At 40.2% G+C, this 14189-nt stretch overlaps 1 protein-coding gene across 1 annotated transcript in view; it reads right to left on the bottom strand.

Annotated features, from left to right (window-relative positions):
* NBAS (NBAS subunit of NRZ tethering complex) overlaps window positions 1-14189 on the bottom strand; it is an 892343-nt gene that overhangs the window by 71733 nt on the left and 806421 nt on the right. The window contains exon 49 of the mRNA XM_030198850.1: window positions 13385-13524. Coding sequence (XP_030054710.1) covers window positions 13385-13524 — 140 coding nt within the window. The remainder of the gene's footprint in view (window positions 1-13384; window positions 13525-14189) is intronic.

The raw sequence follows: 14189 nt of genomic DNA, 5'->3' as shown, positions 1-14189 counted from the left end.
CTGGGCATCTAATGGCAGATGACATTTAATGTGAGCAAGTACAAAGTGATGCATGTGGGGAAGAGGAACCCGAATTATCGCTACGTCATACAAGTTTCCACGTTAGGAGTCACTGACCAAGAAAGAGATCTAGGTGTCGTTGTTGATGATACGTTGAAACCTTTTGCTCAGTGTGCTGCTGCGGCTAAGAAAGCAAGTAGAATGTTAGGTATTATTAGGAAAGGAAAGGAAAACAAAAATGAGGACGTTATAATGCCTTTGTATAGCTCCATGGTGCGACCGCACCTCGAATATTGTGTTCAATTCTGGTTGCCGCATCTCAAAAAAGATATTGTTGAATTGGAAAAGGTGCAGAGAAGGGCGACGAAAATGATAAAGGGGATAGGACAACTTCCCTATGAGGAATGGCTAAAGTGGCTAGGGCTCTTCAGCTTGGAGAAAAGGTGAAAGAGGGGAGATATGATAGAGGTGTATAAAATAATGAGAGAATGGGTAGACGTGATGCGTTTACGCTTTCCAAAAATACTAGGACTAGGGGGCATGCAATGAAGCTACAAAGTAGTAAATTTAAAACTAATCAGAGAAATATTTTCTTCAGTCAACATGTAATTAAACTCTGGAATTCGTTGTCAGAGAATGTGGTAAAGGTGGTTAGCTTAGCAGAGTTTAAAAAATGTTTGGACTGTTTCCTAAAGGAAAAGTCCATATACCATTATTAAACTGGACTTGAGGAAAATCCACTATTTCTGAGATAAGCAGTATAAAATGCTTTGTACTTTTTTGGGATCTTGCCAGATATTTGTGACCTGCATTGGACACTGTTGGAAACATGATGCTGGGCTTGATGGACCTTTGGTCTTCCCCAGAATGGCAATACTTATGTATATTCCTTCCTGCTCATTACATTCCTTATTTTCTCACCGTCTCACTACCTCACCTGTCTGCTGTTCTAGATTAGAATCAATCCACCAATCTGCCTTCTTTTCTATTGCCCCATCAGTCTCTAATTCCCTTCCCCTTGATATTTAATCTGAACAATCTTATTCTAAATGTAGAACTATTAGTGAAGATGCACCTTTTCATGCAAGCATTCCCTGCGGATGCTGGGACCCAGCTGGACTAGCAGGTTTTCAGTTTCTGTTTCCTTTCCTCCTTCTGTTTTATGATTCTGTTTGAATCTCTATCCTTGCTATATCTGTCCTATTGATTTTGTAGTTCTTTTCAAATTGTTTTAAAATTATTTTAACTGTAACCCACTTTGATTTTGCCTGAAAGGCACTATAACAAATTTTAAATAAACATAACCATAAACAAAAGAATGGTGTATCAAAGTGCAATACTCTAGTAGATAACAATTTCTACAAACTGAGCAGGTGGCACTCTGGCATTTTCCTTCAACTCACACGCGACACTTCAAAATCAACCACTGATGATACATCATCCAAGAAGAAGAGTGGATTTATTATGGCCGCAGCATGGCACTACATGCACCAGTTGAACACATTTTACATTCTCATATTAATCCATACATGCATGAAATTGACAATATACAGCAAATACAATAAATGAATCCTAGTTCTTGGCAATATTCTATCTCGACCATCATGGGCAGGAGACCTAGCCTAGTGAGTCACACAATTCCAACACATTATTGTCACCATACTCACAAAGCCCATTTCCAGCACTATCTGGGCAGAAACAGTAGAAGTGCGCATGCACTACCAATACGTCTTTCATCAGGGGTTGCCGTAAAAGCACCTCCCCTCCATTTCTGTTGACTCTTTTCTTGATGCCTTCAGCCCCCCCATTCTGAGATAGGCCACGCCTTAGCACTTGCCCCTCTCTGCAGAAGAGGAGGACTGCCCGAGGTCTTTACATCATCATGTCACAGCAATCATACGGCAAATCAAATTCATGATGGACCATTGTTTCAGCTTGAGTTGGTCTAAAACATGCTGCTGTGTACTCTATCAGGCTAGGACCCTCCACCATAGACTGACAGTGAATTCTCACTTGTCACGGTTCTCCCACCTGCTCTAGCTATAGCTGCAGCCATCCTTGAACTCAGGTAGTCCTACACACAAGGTCCCTTTGACCCTGTTAGTTACTACCAGGTAATGTGGTTTACTCTTGCCTAAACCAGCAAAGTCAGTGGTTGCTACCAGGTAATAAGGTTTTACTGTTCCATGCATTGGCAAGGTCAACTAGAAGAATGGTTTATAGCGATGATGCAAACTAGGTCCGTACCTGCTCCTTATCCAGAGAAAACATAGGACTTTGCTAAAATGCACTGGACTTTGCTACTCTTCAAAGGAAGAAGCTAAAGTCAAACAAATTATCACAGTATTAAAAAATGCAGAGGAATCAAGTGTTGAAATGTGAACGCCGCAAGGCAATGTGGCCTGTGCAGTTTTTAGCCTGCGAGGAAATTAATGCTGTTAAAACTACTGGGGACTCATAACCGTGAATACCTAATAATGAAGAAATCATTTAACTATGCCCCCTATATCCTGTTATGTAGGAGCAGTCACCCAGTAATCTCTCCTATGCTGGTCACTAAATCTGTTATGCTGCTCACTGTAATCATCGCCTATGGTGGGAAACAGCGCCCACTGCACCTCCAACAATATCGACTATCATAAAATATTGCTGTCATCAGTATGGGGACCTGTATAAGGGAGTATATAAGAAAGAAGAAATCTGTTATATGTGCCCCCCATATTATTTTATGAATGAAGAGTGCCCGGGTTGCCTCTCATTATGCCATCGCCCCTGGTGTTGGCAAGCACTCACTGCAACTGCAGCAATATTGAGTATCATCTGCTGTGTAGTCTCCTATTTCCTGAACCTTATGCTGTGGCGCATTATGTGGCAAGCTACACCCATGTCACAATGAGAGTGGCTGGAAGTCAACCTAAACAGGCCCATGGTCCATCAGCATGCAGCAGGACAATCATGTTACCTATGAAGGATTAACCTCTAGCGTACTCTTAGTTTGACCCTCACGCACATTATGGACTGTCAGCGCTTGAAAATTGAATGTATTATGCAGCGTGCCTGAGAGGTCAACCATTCTTACTGTGTAGGTGAAATCACACTAGCCTTAAAGGTGTATTTCCCTGATGAATCTAAAAGTTGACAAAAGGTTCATGCCCCTCCCCAGAGGGAATGTCACCTTATGTTTGTGATGGATACCCAAATGAGCACCCGCTTACCCGATAAAGAACCTGCTATCCTGAGTTGAATGCTATATTCAAATAATACCACGTGTATCTTCAGAATACCACGTGTACCTTCAGAATACCACGTGTATCTTCAGAATGAGTACCTCCCATAAAACTAGCTTCTTCTTGTTATGAATGCCATTAACTACTGACAACCAGATACCTGATAAACTGTATTCTGAAAAATAGCTGCCTAATGATTATCTGAACTTGTATATCGGTCAAATTAGAATCTAACATTACTTCTAAATTTCTTGCCTCCTGTACAATGGGCTTTGGAATATCGTCAATAATAAACTGCACAGGAATACCCTTCATGGGAGATCCTGAAAGATTATAACTTGCAGGTCAGTTTGTCTCAAGTTTCATAAGTATTTTAGAACAGATTGTTTTTGGTGTAAGCCCTCAATACACACTTTCCTTGGTATGCTATTCAACTTTAGTTCAACAATATAATATTTGTGATTCACCCCTATTCTCTTTTCCTAGTCCTCGGGGAATTATTAGAAAAGAAACTGTTTGCTTTCATATCAGGCAACTACTTTTTGGAATATCTTGTCACTTAAGTTAAGGCGCACCCCTAGTTATGTTACTTTTAAGAAGGGTTTGAAGACGATGATTTATAAATATGTATTTAAAAAGTAATACAGTGCAGTGTTGTGACAGAACAGTGTGTTTTAAGCCTGTAAAATTGCCTTTATTAATTCTAAAATGCATTTCTCTAGATTGGCCAGCAGGTGGTGTATGTTTTATGTTAAAGCTGTTATAGAAAAGTGGATGCCCTCTTTAGTTTCACTTATGGCGTCTTTTACGAAGGCACGCTGGAGTTTTTAGTGCGTGCTAAAATAGGCATGCGCTAAATGCTAGAGACGCCAATGTATTCCTATGGGCGTCTTTAGCGTACTCTTATTTTTAGCGCATGCTAAAAATGCCAGCGCACCTTAGTAAAAGACCACCTTAGTGAAGAAGTGAATCTACAGGACTGTGAGCAGTATACTTTTAAAACTTGTTGACTGGGCTCTGATTGGCCTGGAGTTTGAAATTACCCAGTAGTATTGGCTGTTGATTCAGTCTTAGCCCGGGAGGAGAGACAGATCTCTTTGCTAAGCCTCTGTGAACAGTTATAAATCCTGAGCTTCCCAGGTACTGTTGATACAGTATACAAATGTTTAGTTAATGTTATAATTGATCCATGTTTTAGTTACCTGTTATTGTTCTGCTGATTGCACATTTTTGTTCTTTGTTCAATTTTTAAGACCATAAATAATTTAGTTTATTGCCTTTCTGTCTGGACTGATAAACAATCCTGGCTGTTTACCAGATCCTAAGCATGCTTGGTAGCAGGTATAACTCCTGATGTTGATCTTGTAGAACATCCACGTTTAATCCCCTTCTGACATGGGGAATAAACATATATTTACCTGCCACACCCTTGTCCCATCCAAAACATGCCCAGACCATGCCCACTTGTCATTTGCACGCACTGGAGTTTGAGATGTGCATAATATAATTTTGTACAATGGGCTCAAGATAAACATTTAAATGCCAGTTTACGCATGCTTCAAATGCAAATAAGGCTTGTTAAATGCCTTCATTTAATATTAATAACGGAACAGCAATGAACATAGCCCATCCATTATATAATGTTTACTACACAAAAAGGGGGTCCTTTAACTAAGCTGTGGTAAAAGGAGGCATGCGCTAGCTTTAGCACATGTTTTTAACGTGCACTGAGACCCTCTTTTACCACACTGGGTAGAAGGCAGTCCTTTTTTCTCGACAAGAAATGGCCGTGCAGTAAGAGAACCACTTACCATGCGGCCAATTCGACTGCCACCTCCCATGATAACCCGGCGGTAACTGGGCAGTGATTACTGCTGGGTAAGCACTGGTGCTACAAAAATAAAAAATATTTTTGTAGCACCAGATATGAAGCGCGCTGGGGGTGGGACCTACTGCCGGGCTCCCATTGTCACTCGTCAACCTTTTAGTAAAAGGGCCCCAAAGTCTAGTCACTAACAGAGATATTCTTTAGTTCATTCACCAATACACCATTCTAAAGTCTTTGGTGCAACGAGTCTGAAAGCATAGGAGGTACACCAGCAGGCCATCGGAAGCAGATCTTAATATCTCCATTGGATATTGCTGATTACTGAGGTACTGTAAATGAGTAGCAGCTTCCTAGGGTTGCCCACTTCAAAGCTTTCTCCCTTTGGGGTTCAAGACACGGTTGAATTAGTTGCAAACCTAAGAAGTACAATGCTCCACTTGGTAACAGTAGGTATTTCTATAGTTAATACTTCCTTAGCTAGCACACACATGCTGTCATACAAAAACAGCACTGAAAAAGAAAAAAATATCCTATCTTCAATAGAATTCTTAAGAATTAAAAGGTTCAGTAAATACAGATTCTGTTGATTCATAAACATTGAACTCTAAACAAATACAAAGAACATACTGTGTCTAAAATACACTTGACCTTTTCTTCAAATATGTTTAACAAACAAATGGATAGACATAACTGGATAACACAATTCTACTCTTTGTGTAAAGGTCAATAGCACTAAATGACAATTCAATTAAATGTGAGGCTGTTAATTTAACTCACAGCTTGCAGATTCATTTCTGAATGTTTGAATCAATCTATATACGACTTTCAGAGTTGTGTATTTTTGAGACACAGGATTCAGACACAGAAGGGTGCAAAATTACCATAAAAGTTGTAGCTTGAAAAGTCCTTCTCTAAGCTTAACACATGGAAATTGCATTAATCAAAAATATGTTGTCAGAATTAAATCCTGTAGAGGTCCAAGGTGGCAGCTTGCTAGTCATGCCACCAGGATCACTACTGCATCATACCTTTTTCTTGGATTTTTTTTTATTTGTGCCTTCTCATTTTTAACATGGGAAAGTGGAAGGACTTAGCCTTAGGTGTTCCAATCAACCCTCAGCCAGACAGAAGAATGACCTCCCAGTGTCCTGATCTGGTAGTACTGGAACTCCTGAGAGTTCTTTGGACAGAACAAGAAGCCCTGTGTGTCTCCTGCCCAGATATAAAGCAGATGTGTCACTGATCCCAAATGCATAAACTTTCCCCTGCTCACTTTGCCACAGAGTTTTTTTCATACAAGCCTAAACAGTGGAAGCTTCTGCTGCAATTTATGGTTTACTTTATTTGATATACCACCTTTTGACAATAAAAAGGCGGGTTTACAAAGAGAAAATTTAAAAAAAGAAAGAAAAGTGCACCACTTATTATTGAAAAGCCAAGAGAAAGGGAATAGTTTTGAATGTGGGGAAGTCAGGTGTTTCAAAGTAGTATATGAAGACCTAGCTGCCATTTAGGGAGTGGTCAGGCAATTTGTCATTACTGATCTCTGCATTCCACTCAAGGATATGGAGAAGTACTTGAAGAAGTATGGCTTGCTAATACTACACTAGAATTCTCGCCATATGGATGGCTGCATTTAGTTTGCATGTGCTGGAATTCAAGGTATCTGTTCATGATGCAATACTGTGGGACTTTTGTTTTAAAATGGAGGACCTGCACGGTTAGGAACAAACTACTGCATGAGTTCTTCTTTGGTGAAACATAACCTGGCCTTTTACAGAAAGGAGATGGTGGAAAATACTACTATGAGAAACAACTTTTGTCTTAATAACTTTCCTAAATTGCCTGACATTCTACCAGAGAATTTCTTTAATAGTTATCAGTCGGAGCTGTTGAACATCCCTGAGAGTGCATTACTATCACTATCATTATGCTCAGGCAGAGAGAACCTGACCGAGATGAATGTGGAAGAGACCATCCATCTCCAGATAACCTGTCCTTGACAAACTTTCTAGAGCAATCACAGACAAAAAACACTAGCTCCAGAGTACCCCAACGATCTCTCATTTTTTTTAGACGGTCAGAGACTAGATTTTACAGCTTTTCTGCTAATAAAGCTACCTTGTTTATAGAAAATAGTGTTTGTGAGTAGCCTAGTGGTTAGTGCAGTGAACTTTGATCCTGTGGAACTGAGTTTGATTCCCATTGCAGCTCCTTGTGACTCTGGGCAAGTCACTTAACCCTCCATTGCCCCTGGTACAAAGTAAGTACCTGAATATACTATGTAAACCGCTTTGAATGTAGTTGCAAAAACCACAGAAAGGCGGAATATCAAGTCCCATTTCCCTTCCCTTGACATGAGCAAAGGGTACCCAGAAGAGAGAAGAAATTTCAAGGGCTGAGAGATTAGGCTGCAGTTATTGAAACCAAGTTTCATTTGAATAATGATGTTTTGTATCACACTATACAGTTTATTTTTGACACTTCCCCGGCTGAAAAACAGATAAATTCAGTATTTTACAAAAGGCTCTGGCAAATGTAGTGACTCTTGTAGAACAGGTGCAGGGCTGCATATCTAAGTTTTTCCAAGTACTGCGGGAGCAGAATTTCCATAACATATATGTGGCAGTAGCTTTCTAACACTGCTTCTCCCACAATATAAGCCCCAATACCTGCTCAGGCAACAACCCCCTCCCATGGTGTGACAGAACAATGTTCTGTAAAACTGCATTTATTAATTCTTGAAGTGCATTTCTCTAGTTTGGCCAGCAGGTGGCATATGTTATGTTTTAAGCTGTTACAAATGGAAAAGAAAATAAGATGATACCTTTTTTATTGGACATAACTTAATACATTTCTTGATTAGCTTTCGAAGGTTGCCCTTCTTCCTTAGATCGGAAATAAGCAAATGTGCTAGCTGACAGTGTATATAAGTGAAAACATTCAAGCATTACTATGACAGTCTGACAGGGTGGGAGGAGGGGGGTGGGCAGGAAGTATGCATGGGGACATCAAAGCATATCATTGATATTCTAACAGGATGGGTGTGGATAGGTGAGGGGAGGGTAATCAACAGAGATATACAGCTTTATGGTTTATAATGGGCTAGGAACCCCAGATCCTTGTTAAGTCCTTTCTGTTGGGTGTTAAAATATTCAATCATTCTGACTTCAAAGGTCTTACGTTCTTGTATGGTTTTAAAGTTACCTTTCAGGATTCTCACTGTGAAGACACTGGTACAGTGTCCTGGTCCTGTAAAATGTTGACCAACAGGCGTGGGAACCCTGCTGGCACCAGTATTGTTCATATGATGTCTATGTAAATTGAATCTTGTCTTAAGCATCTGGCCTGTTTCTCCAATATAGCATCCTTCATTACATTTTTTACACTGAATGATATATACCACATTGGAAGATGAGCAAGTGAAAGATCCCTTTATGTTGAATATCTTTCCTTTGTGGATGACTTTGGGGTCCTGTGAAATATTTTGGCATAGTTTGCAACTGGATAAATTAAAGGGAAGTGTGCCCTTCTGTTCCTTTTCAGTCTGTGATGGAAGTTTACTTCTGATTAGCTTGTGTTTTAAATTGGGTGGCTGTCGGAAGGCCAGTACTGGTGGGGATGGGAATATCTCTTTCAGTAATTCATCCTCCTGGAGTATAGGTTGTAGATCTCTTATGATTTTCCTCAGCCGCATGAAAAAGCAAGTGAACAAACTTTTGGAACAGCTAGCACATTTGCTTATTTCCGATCTGAGGAAGAAGGGCAACCTTCGAAAGCTAATCAAGAAATGTATTAAGTTATGTCCAATAAAAAAGGTATCATCTTATTTTCTTTTCCATGTTTTATTTTGTTTGATTTCTATTGATAACCTTAAGAGTGGACTAACACGGCTACCACACTCCTCTACTTAAGCTGTTACAAAGAACTGACCTTTCTTTCTTTTAGTTAGCACACAGGTAAAGAAAATGCCTATAGTGAAGTAACCAGCTTTTATTTTTTTTTTAATTTGTTGACTGGGCTCTGATTAGCCCAGGAGCTCTTTTCATTTGGATTGTTCTGGTTTTCCCCAGTTTTAGCCTGGGAGAAGAAAGAGAGAAAGCTCTTTGCTGAAGCCCTGTAAAACAGTTATATCTGATAACTGGTAAGCAGTTATATGTCCTGATCTCCCAATGTACTTTCTAGAAAGTAAAAAAAAATGTTTAGTTACTGTTATAATTGATCCATATTTCAGTTACCTGTTATTGCTGCTGATTGGACACTTTTTGTTCAAGTTTTCAGACAATAAACATTTTCTTTTAGTTTATTGCCTCTGCCTATCTGGACTGATAAAAAATCCTGGTGGTTTGTGTGTTGGGTCTGTGAGTGCTTTCTGGGAACTGTAGGACCACTGGGAGTGTGCCTCCAGTAACCTAGAAATCACTGGGGATAATTTGAGAGCGGGAGACTTGCCCAAAGGCAGCTGGGACCCAGTCAGTGGGAGGAGGGCAGATGCAGGCGGACCTGAGCTGTTCTGGGGATAGACCCTCTAAGTAGCCGTGGGGAAACCCCAGGCGGGTGGCTATGCATTTTTTTGACAGACCTTTTGTTCTCTTTTTTTGGTGGTAGAGTGGTGGGATTGTCAGACTCAAGTGCATAGAGTAAGGGTCATCACCCACTGGAGTGGTTCAGAGTCTTTTTATCTGTAATCTCCAGACACAGAGTGCAGTGAACAAATGCAGCAGTAAAAGGGTCCTTCCCTGTTCAGTTTTTTTTTGGTAGTGTTAAGAAATTAGCAGTGTGCTGATAGCGAATGGCAGCGGCCAGCAGACACCAAAGATGTCTGATCTAACACAAGAGCAACCAGATGACCTCAGCAGGGAGAAGGTGCAGGACTGGCCTGCGCAGAGTTCTCCTGGGGGGAGAGCAGACCCCTTATGGGCAGAAGCCCGTGAGCAGGGCCAGATGCCACACCAGCTGAGATCCGGGAGGTCTAAATGCTAGAGTGACAGCAGGTAGACCAGCGTATATGCCTAGGTACTTATGAAATAACAACTCTACTAACAAGAGACCAGGCTGGTGGACACGAGAATACCGTTAAAGAAGGACTGCTCTCCCAAGCTATTAATTGATAAAGTGTTCTTAGTAAGACGTCATTTCCTTTCGGCGAGGGCGGGCGGGACGCATGCTGAGAAGGCAGGGAAGCGAAGGACGACGGAGGAGCTTGATGCCTTGACTAGCGCCGCCCACCAGTTCGCCGCTGCGACTTGGTTAGAGACAGTGAGTTGAAGGGAGTTTGACATGGGAGAGGGGAGGGAGGAGAATCGCTGGAGAGGGGGGGAGAGGGGAGGGAGGAGAATCGCTGGCGAGGCGAGGGGAGGACAGGGGAGGGAGGAGAATCGCTGAAGAGGGGAGGGCAGGAGAGGGAGGAGAATCGCTGGATGGACCTGTGAAAAAAGGTGCCGGTACCCCGTACCGTTGCGTACCGGCACAAAAAAAGCACTGGCTATTTGGGAGGTAAGATCACTGGTAGAGCACTTGAGGCATTCCAAGGACTTGACATGTGATAACAGTAAAGTCTCACCCATAAAGATATGGTTGTAACTTCTTGAAGGCCCACACTAAGGCTAGACACTCTTTTTCAATAGTGGCAATAGGCTACCTCACTGTCAAGGAGCTTGCGACTCAGATACAGAAGGGGGTGTTCCTCCCCTCTGCTATTCACTTGACCAAGTACAGCCCCAATGCCATATGCCAAGGCATCTGTCTGTACCAGAACTCTTTTTTGGTACTCTGAGCCCTAAATATTGCACTTCTGCCATCCCCATATGATATTTGCTTTGTTTTATAGTCAGGCTGCCCTCCCTGATCTGGTCCAGTACGCCACTTAAATGGATCAGGGCTCCACACATATACTGTAAATGCTGCTAACAGCTGTGTGTGTTATGATTTGGGAGTGGTTTCTCAAATAATTCTTGTTGCAATTTTTGGGCAAGTGATGGATTTAGTAGTTCATAAGGCTAATTAGTTGTAACTAGCCTTATTGTATAACCATTAACAGCTTCCTCTGTTTTCTCTCGTGACTATATATGTAGAAATATGGTACAATCTGAGGCTTACTGCCCAAGTTTAAAAACCTAGAGCCTAGATTTGAGGCCTAAGGGTTTGCTTGCTGAATGACTTGGGTCAGGTTGGTCTGTTGCTTAAGTTTCTATTCCTCACAAGGAGGGTTAGCAGCAGGGAAACGAAACTGATCAGAAATACAAGAAGCTGGTTATCAACACCTATGGTAGGTGTGAAAGAACGGGGAGCTCAGAAAGGGGAGCTGTTCACACCTCTGCAAGACGAGAACATTTTGCAATCAGGATGGAATTTGATTAAAAACTTGATAAGGAGTTCCATGAGAACCCATAGAGTTTAATGCAGTCAAAACAGTATAAAAGCTGGCAACTTGTTTTGATGCAAAAGGAGAGAGAATCCCTGAGGCATGTCAGACCCGAGCCATATAAATCTCCTCCTGTAAGAACATATGCGTGCATTGTAATAGTATATCATTTGGTGAGTAATAAAATAAAGTTGCACTATTTGGAATTAGAAACTGTCTCTTCTCCTCTTTCCTACTACACTTAGTGATGGAATCAGATGTATATGATAACAGATTTCCCCAAGTTTTATCTGACATTGGACAATCAGTCTAATAGATAAAACTTACAAGTCTGTAGTAATCTCTATATAGCAGAATAAGATCAAACTCAGTACATAAAGAGGACCTAGAACATTATTATCTCCAAAGTTTCAGACATATACAATTCTGTTGGAACGAGATGGAGTCTAGAGGTCTTGATGTGGCAGCCTTAATTCCCCCAGTACTTGGTGAAATGCCTGGTTCATTGTCACTGAATACTGGGTCACTGGTCCACTCCCCTAATAAGACTTAGAAGAGGGAAACCTAGAATAGGACCATAAAATTCTTCAATATCTGGTGACTTGGGATTCTCTCTTTGTGGCTAAGAGAATATTTGTATAGAATTGTCTAAGTTTACATGTTGAGTTTTTCATTTTTCCACTTAGTATCATTTTCATTTCAAGTTGATTTTTCAGCAACGTAGGGGAAAATCAGAAAGGGGCAAAACCTTTTTCACAGTACTGTATATAGATACATATGCACATGTGTATCACACACAGAAATCTGTGTGTTAGTGTGTGTGTGTATTTTACTTGAACACGTGTGTGTACAAACAACCATATTAACATGAAAAAAGAAAAGACATGACAGTGATAGGCTAATTCAATGCTACAAGATTTCACTGTAAAATTTTCTTTAATTTCTTCAAGGCCAAAGTCTCCAGTAAATGGTCTCTGATGCTAGGTGAATAATCTCTGTGGGATCATCCCTCATACTTCTCGAAAGGGCATGAAATAATTACTTTCTTTAAAAAAGAAATATGCCCTTTAACATTCAGCAGAGCTAAATGTATAGAATACCTACTGGGAGCCTATTTTCTAAGTTCAAACAGAATGTGATCAATGGCACATGACACTCAGAGTAAGTGAGAGTTAGGAACTAGCTTTTCACCTAACTGTTGACAAGTGAAAGATGACACTGCTGAGTAGCCCATAAAAAAGGTAATTTAACTGCTCACCTTCAAGGGTAGATAAAAGGCTGACTGACTTCTGATGATTTAAAGTAGAGAGAGAGAGAGAGAGAGAGAGAGAAACTATCCTTAAGTTATACTGCATAAGGGATATGCACAAACATTTACAAAATAACCTTTATTAACTGTCAGTGTATAGTAAATGGAAGGAGCTGGGAGAAAAGTTTGAATGAAAATATGATGGCAAAACTGATTAAAATGAAAATAATACATATAATAAGAATACCAAGAGAGAAGAAAAAGTGGTTACCTGTAAACCTTCATTTTTAGTTTCCTAAGATCTTTCAACTGATAACCGTACTTTGCAGACATTCTGAATACCATGTTTTTTATGCTCCCTCACAGGAGGGGAAAGGGAAATAGGACTTCATATACTGCCTTTCTGTGGTTTTTGAAACTACATTCAAAGCAGTTTACTTGTATATATAGGTACTTATTTGAATTTGGGGCAATGGAAGGTTAAGTGACTTGCCCAGAGTCAAAAGAACCAATTCCCCAGGATCAAGGCCCGCTGCACTAAACACTAGGCTACTCCTGAATGAAGGCTACTCTGGATGAAAAACCTCACAAAACTAATCAAAAACCTATATACCTTTGTTTCATTTTTAACAAACAATTGATTAAAAACACAACTAAAGGTATTTTTCAAACTCAAAAGTCTAATGCAATATATATATTGTATGATAAATACTCACAGGCTTGTACTTTTCATAGGTGGCCAGGCTTGTAACAGTAAAACCAAGTGCTGGAATTCCATGTCTGTGTGGCTAGATTTTAATAGCTCTAGGAACAAATGATACCTTTTCTCTTCGTTCTCGATATCAGGAATCTCCACCTATAAAGTCAAACAATGTTCCATGTTAGTTGTTTTTTCTAATATCATCTAGTTAGCACCTGTAGAATGAACACACTATTCTGCAGCAATAAGAACCACTGAACAAGCACTGTTTCAGTCTCAATGTATATTAGGCTTTTTGAAACTGGAAAGTGGGTAGATGATGGGAAATGGATTTTCACTAACTTTAACTGATTATAAATTGAATCCATTTAAACAGATTAAAGGGATAGGTTTTGGCCAGTCATCTATACATGCTCAAATGAACAATCTGAAGTTAGGATAAATGAAGTGGTCTGGATTAAATTCAAACCCATTTAAGTAAACTGAAGATGGTTGGGTAGGATAGGGAGGAGGAGGCAGTCCAGAAAATCTGTGGTGCAGTGAGTCAAACTGCACGATGGCTCAGAACAATCCTATTCAACTTCAAAGGGTTTTGATATTTATATTGCAGGGCTCAAATTACATAACAACAACTACCGGCAATAATTTCACTTACAAAATGTCCAACTCAAATCAAAATTTATATAATATTTCAGTTGTAGATAATTCCTTGTCAACACATTAAAGTGATAATGTGACAAAACCAACACCATCTATTACTTATGATATTTATGACACTCATGGATCAAACTAATTATTTATTAATTTAGATTTTGCTCACA

Source organism: Microcaecilia unicolor, chromosome 3 (genome assembly GCF_901765095.1).
Source record: "Microcaecilia unicolor chromosome 3, aMicUni1.1, whole genome shotgun sequence".
Taxonomy (NCBI): Eukaryota; Metazoa; Chordata; class Amphibia; order Gymnophiona; family Siphonopidae; genus Microcaecilia; species Microcaecilia unicolor.
The sequence above is the reverse complement of the archived record's forward strand: the minus strand, read 5'-3'. Positions and strand labels throughout refer to the sequence as shown.